General features: G+C 46.7%; 1 protein-coding gene across 1 annotated transcript in view; it reads left to right on the top strand.

The window, feature by feature from the left end:
• The first annotated feature begins 991 nt into the window (after positions 1-991).
• Positions 992-6,866, top strand: part of LOC120024736 (rap1 GTPase-activating protein 1-like) — a 33,328-nt gene continuing 27,453 nt past the window's right edge. The window contains exon 1 of the mRNA XM_038969019.1: positions 992-1,009. Within this exon, the coding sequence (XP_038824947.1) occupies positions 992-1,009 (18 nt within the window). The remainder of the gene's footprint in view (positions 1,010-6,866) is intronic.

The raw sequence follows: 6,866 nt of genomic DNA, 5'->3' as shown, positions 1-6,866 counted from the left end.
TTGACAGTGGGTATCCTTTCTCTTCATGAGTTCTCGTATTTTTACATTTGAGTCATTTAGCAGATGCTCTTATCCAGAGATATTAGTAGGGTTAAGTGCCTTGCTCAACGGCACAATGACACATTTTTCACCTAGTCAGCTCAGGGATTTGAACCAGCGACCTTTCAGTTACTGGCCCAATACTCTTAACCGCTAGGCTACCTGCCACTACCTTATCTGGGATAAAATGGATTATGCAGTTAATGGGAGCTGATAGTGAATGGAGTTTGTAATGAGGCTACAGCACTTGTGTTGATTTTTGGTTAAAGGAGTCTGGAAGTTATGTATCTTTGGCTTACTTCCTGCAGGACTGTAGACGACTATTGATTAGAAATTAACAGAGCTGACAGATGGAGGGTACTATTAGAACCAGTTTGTAAACCCATGCATCTAATTTGTTTTCATTTTCTGACTAATATCTCCTCTCCCCATTCCGTGTTGATCTAATGGGCTAAGTGTGTTACAGTCACGCATCAATACATCCTGAGTGTACAGAGTTAGCTGCCTGCCTGAGACTGTGTGTTAAGGTGGTTAGTGGCTGTTTGCAACGTTAATATTCCCTCCCCACCTTTAGAGGCACTGGGCTTCACCCTGCCGACTCCTTCAGAGGAGAATATCATTGTTTCCAGGCGATTGTTTTCGTTAGGAGCGATTCAGTGAGTAGTAAATGGAGCCTCAGTGAGGGTGATGGTGTGCTCGGGGGGTGTGACTGGCCTGGGAAAGAAGCACAACACATTGATGCCAAGGAGCATGCAGTCAGAGGCTGGTTGGAATGTAAAGAGGGCTTGGATCAACTACACTCCCAGCTCCACATCCACAAATGTGTTGGGATGAACACAATAAAAATCTCATGTGAAGAAGACTGTAGAGCCAGCATATTTCACCAACCAGTAAACCGCTCTCCTTCTTCGATTTGTCTGTCTCTCTCCCTCAGACATCAGACCTATTTGCAATGATCGAGAGGATGCAGGTACTGTAAATTGTCTGAGATCTCTGCTGTATACTGTACTCACTGCTTTGTCTTCTTTGTAGTTTCAATTTGTTTTCTGTTTACTATTCTTGTGGGTACTTCTGGTTAAACATGTCCACACACGCACGCACGCACGCACACACACACACACACACACACACACACACACACACACACACACACACACACACACACACACACACACACACACACACACACACACACACACACACACACACACACACACACACACACACACACACACACACACACACCCTAACCTTGTGGGGACACAAAATTCAGTCCCATTCAAAATCCTATTTTCCCTAAACCCTAACCCTAACCCATACCTTCACCCTAACCCAAAAACCTAACCTTAACCTTAACCCTAAACCTAACCCTAGCTCCTAACAATAAAACTAACCCTAGCTCCTAACCCTAAATCTAATTCTAACCATAAACCCCCTAGAAATAGCATTTGACCTTGTGGGGACTAACAAAATGTCCCCCAGTTGGTCAAATGTTTAAACACACACACACTGTTTAGTAATTAGAATCCATAGAGCAGCTTTAAGTGATACAGTCTACTGTGTGCTCACCCCTCCTCTCCATAGCCTTTCCTGTGTCGTCTGTTGCTGTCTCTCTTGTTGCCCTCTTATGTTGCTGTCTCTTGTCTACCCTCCTCTCTCGTCCTGTCCCAGTTGTAAAAAGTGTGAAAGTAAATAATTGTTTTAATAGTAATTTCACAGGTTTTTTCACCTCACCTCCAAATTCTTTGTAAACCATGCTTTACTTTTCACTGTCTGTATTTCACCTGTTATTATTCCTGTAAATAAATCAAACTAAATAAAATCTATAGAGCAACTTCAAATGATACATTCTAATGTGTGCTCAACCCACCACTGTTCTCTCTCCATCTGCCCTCTTCTGTCACCTTCTCTGCTTTTTGTCTGTTGGTGTCTGTGTCTTATCTGTTGCTGTCTCAGGTTCTTGTTTGTTACTGTCTCCTTTGTCTATCCTCTTCTGTTATGGTCTGTTCTGTTCTTCCGGTGTCTCTCTCCAACACCTATTCTTCTGTTGTTGTCTCTGTGTCTTGTCTGGTGTCTCTCTCCATCATATCCTAAACTTCTGTTGCTGTCTTTGTGTCTTGTCTGGTGTGTCTCTCTCCATCATATCCTACACTTCTGTTGCTGTCTCTATGTCTTGTCTGGTGTGTCTCCTTAGTTTTGCAATTCAAAACAGTCAAGGGGATACTGGGGTAGCTTAACTTGTTTTGGGCCTGTGTCTGGGTCACTTAAATGATCCTCTTTCCTACCATTTGCCCCTGGCTGCTACTGTTCTAAGTGCTCCACTAGCCTGTGGTTCTTATCTGTCCTCCTCCATGGCTCATCTGAAAGGTAGCAAGGTAAAGGTGCAACATGTCTTTAGTTAGTTTTAAAGGGTGACTACACTTCCTGATGTGGCCTTTTTTAGATTTGGTTAATTAAGAAATGCTAGCGGCCATGACTGAATTCAAATGTGAGTTTGTTTCGTGGTGTGGTTTGATGTGTGTGTTCACAATTGGGAAGAGTTAGCCAAATAATTTTGCCAATTAGCTTGAGCCAGCTGATGTGCAACCTGAATTTGACTCAGGCTTAGGATAGCCTATATCCGGGGCTAGATAGACACCGTCAATACATTTACACAATGTAAATTATAAAATGTTCATGTTGCACACCTTTTAGCTTTCTCATTAATTGTTTCAATATTTGTATATGCATTTCAACAATTTATAGTTGGTTTGAGGGTTTAAGTCATAAAGATTTGGAGCTATTGGAATTGTAACATAATGTCCCATGTACATTTCATAATTTGCCAATGGTCCCTAACTAGCCCATAGGGATATCCGAAGTCAACTCAAATTTACCACAGGCATTACGACCACAGGAATTACGACCACAGGCAATTACGATTGAAACAAACCCAACCTTTATTTATGTTGTGATGCAATCACGACCACAAGTCTCACAAAACTCAGTTTTGGATGGGATTGACTTTTTGTAGTAAATATTGACAGTAGAATGAATGTTTCTGACTCATATCGGTGCCACATTGGCTGTTTTCTAAATGACAAGTTGGTTTTTAGGGGCAGCCGCTTTTTGAAAGTTACTGTATACTGACACGACCAGGGTAACTAAACTGTAAAGAAAAATGTGTCCACAAACATATAAGAAGCTACATAGCCCCTAGGCATTATGAATATTAAGAGACATGAGCCCGAACAATTGTCCTGTAGAACTTTGTTAGTTCTACCAGCTAATGTGAGATATTTAGATGACATAACATTTGTGGACACATAACTTAAGGGCCGATGTAGTTTCAATGTTTTGCTTACCTACAATCACAAATAATCACAAAGCTGGCCATCTTTTCCCCTCTCTTTCTGGCTGCCCTCCCCCTTCCCTTCTAAGTCCCAGTTCGTTTATTTGTCATATACACATGATATACAGTTGAAGTCAGAAGTTTACATACACTTAGGTTGGAGTCATTAAAACTAGTTTTTCAACCACTCCACAAATTTCCTGTTAACAAACTACAAGTAATTTTTCCAACAATTGTTTACAGACAGATTATTGCACTTATAATTCACTGTATCACAATTCCAGTGGGTCAGAAGTTTACATACACTAAGTTGACTGTGCCTTTAAACAGCTTGGAAAATTCCAGAAAATGATGTAATGGCTTTAGAAGCTTCTGAAAGGCTAATTGACATCATTTGAGTCAATTGGAGGTGTACCTGTGGATCTATTTCAAGGCCTACCTCCAAACTCAGTGCCTCTTTGCTTGACATCAGGGGAAAATCAAAATAAATCAGCCAAGACCTCAGAAAAAAATTGTAGACCTCCACAAGTCTGGTTCATCCTTTCCTAATGTCTGAAGGTACCACGTTCATCTGTACAAACAATAGTACGCAAGTATAAACACCATGGGATCACGCATCCGTCATACCGCTCAGGAAGGAGATGCGTTCTGTCTCCTACAGATGAACGCACTTTGGTGCGAAAGTGCAAATCAATCCCAGAACAACAGCAAAAGACCTTGTGAAGATGCTGGAGGAAACAGGTACAAAAGTATCTATATCCACAGTAAAAACGAGTCCTATATCGACATAACCTGAAAGACTGCTCAGCAAGGAAGAAGCCACTGCTCCAAAACCGCCATAAAAAAGCCAGACTATGGTTTGCAACTGCACATGGGGACAAAGATCGTACTTTTTGGAGAAATGTCCTCTAGTCTAATGAAACAAAAATAGAACTGTTTGGCCAGAATGACCATCGTTATGTTTGGAGGAAAAGGGGGAGGCTTGCAAGCTGAAGAACACCATCCCAAAAGTGAATCACGGGGTGGCAGCATCATGTTGTGTGGGTGCTGTCACGTTCCTGACCTGTTTTCCTTGTTTTTGTATGTGTTTAGTTGGTCAGGGCGTGAGTTGGGGTGGGCATTCTATGTTATGTGTTTCTATGTTGGGTTAAATGTGTTGCCTGATATGGTTCTCAATTAGAGGCAGGTGTTTGACGTTTCCTCTGATTGAGAACCATATTAAGGTAGGCTGTTCTCACTGTTTGTTTGTGGGTGATTGTTCCTGTGTCTGTGTCTGTTGCACCACATGGGACTGTTTCGTTTGTTCGTTCGTTTGGCTAGTCTTACCTGTTCGTGCGTTCTTCGTGTCTATGTAAGTTCTCAAGTTCAGGTCTGTCTACGTCGTTTTGTTGTTTTGTTTCTATTCAAGTGTTCTTCGTATGTTCGTCTTTGTTTTAATAAATATTCATTATGTCATCATACAACGCTGCGTTTTGGTCCGACCCTTACTCCTTCTCCTCATCCGAGGAGGAGGAATTAGACAGCCGTTACAGAATCACCCACCCCTCAAGGACCAAGCGGCGTGGGAGAAAGCAACAGCGATCGCAGGATTCATGGACATGGGAGGAAATATTGGACGGTAAAGGTCCATGGGCACAGCCAGGACAATATCGCCGCCCCAAAGCTGAGCTGGAGGCAGCGAAAGCAGAGAGGCGGCGTTTTGAGGAGCTAGCCCGGAAGCAGGAGAAGGATCTGGGCTACACTACGTGGGAGGAGATCGACAGGTGGGCGATCGACCCAAGGAGAGTGCCGGAGCCCGCCTGGGATTCTCTGGCGCAGTGTGAGGAGGGATACCGGCGAATGGAGGCAGCACGACGACGCGGTAGGAAGCCTGTTAGTCAAGCCCAAAAATGTCTTGGCGGGGTGCTAAAGGGTAGTGTGGCGAAGTCAGGTAGGAGACCTGCGCCGACTTCCCGATCTTACCGTGGAGAGCGAGAGTACGGGCAGACACTGTGTTATGCGGTAGAGCGTACGGTGTCTCCTGTACGTGTGCATAGCCCGGTGCGGGTTATTCCACCTCCCCGCACTGGCAGGGCTAGATTGAGTATTGAGCCGGATGTCATGAAGCCGGCCCAACGCATCTGGCCTCCAGTGCGTCTCCTCGGGCCGGCATACATGGCACCAGCCTTACGCATGGTGTCCCCGGTTCGCCTACATAGCCCAGTGCGGGTTATTCACCTCCCCGCACTGGTCGGGCTACGGGGAGCATACAACCAGGTAAGGTTGGGCAGGCTTAGTGCTCAAGGGAGCCAGTACGCCTGCATGGTCCGGTATATCCGGCGCCACCTCCCCGCCCCAGCCCAGTACCACCAGTGCTTACACCACGCACCAGGCTTCCTGTGCGTCACCAGAGCCCTGTTCCTCCTCCACGCACTAGCCCTATGGTGCGTGTCTTCAGCCCGGTACCACCAGTTCCGGCACCACGCACCAAGCCTCCTGTGCGTCTCCAGAGCCCTGTTCCTCCTCCACGCACTAGCCCTGTGGTGCGTGTCTCCAGCCCAGTACCTCCAGTTCCGGTACCACACACCAAGCCTCCTGTGCGCCTCCAGAGTCCTGTGCGTCCTGTTGCTGCTCCCCGCACTAGCCTGAAGGTGCGTGTCCTTAGCTCGGTACCTCCAGTTCCGGCACCACGCACCAGGCCTACAGTGCGCCTCAGCCAGCCATGAGCAGCCAGAGCCGCCAGCCAGCCATGAGCAGCCAGAGCCGCCAGCCAGCCATGAGCAGCCAGAGCCGCCAGCCAGCCATGAGCAGCCAGAGCCGCCAGCCAGCCATGAGCAGCCAGAGCCGCCAGCCAGCCATGAGCAGCCAGAGCCGCCAGCCAGCCATGAGCAGCCCCTCAGTCCGGAGCTGCCCCTCAGTCCGGAGCTGCCCCTCAGTCCGGTGTTGCCCCTCATTCTGGTGTTGCCCCTTAGTCCGGTGCTGCCCCTTAATCCAGTGGAGTTAATTTGGAGGGTGGCCATTTGGAGGAGGCTACGGAAGCGGGGTTTGACTATGGTGGGGTGGGGACCACGTCCGGAGCCGGAGCCGCCCCCGTGGACAGATGCCCACCCAGACCCTCCCCTAGACTTTAGGTGGTGCGCCCGGAGTTCGCACCTTGAGGGGGGGGTTCTGTCACGTTCCTGACCTGTTTTCCTTGTTTTTGTATGTGTTTAGTTGGTCAGGGCGTGAGTTGGGGTGGGCATTCTATGTTATGTGTTTCTATGTTGGGTTAAATGTGTTGCCTGATATGGTTCTCAATTAGAGGCAGGTGTTTGACGTTTCCTCTGATTGAGAACCATATTAAGGTAGGCTGTTCTCACTGTTTGTTTGTGGGTGATTGTTCCTGTGTCTGTGTCTGTTGCACCACACGGGACTGTTTCGTTTGTTCGTTCGTTTGGCTAGTCTTACCTGTTTGTGCGTTCTTCGTGTCTATGTAAGTTCTCAAGTTCAGGTCTGTCTACGTTGTTTTGTTTCTATT

The sequence above is a fragment of the Salvelinus namaycush genome, chromosome 2, assembly GCF_016432855.1.
Source record: "Salvelinus namaycush isolate Seneca chromosome 2, SaNama_1.0, whole genome shotgun sequence".
NCBI lineage: Eukaryota > Metazoa > Chordata > Actinopteri > Salmoniformes > Salmonidae > Salvelinus > Salvelinus namaycush.
Note: the sequence above shows the minus strand (reverse complement) of the source record. Positions and strands in the feature narration are given on the sequence as shown.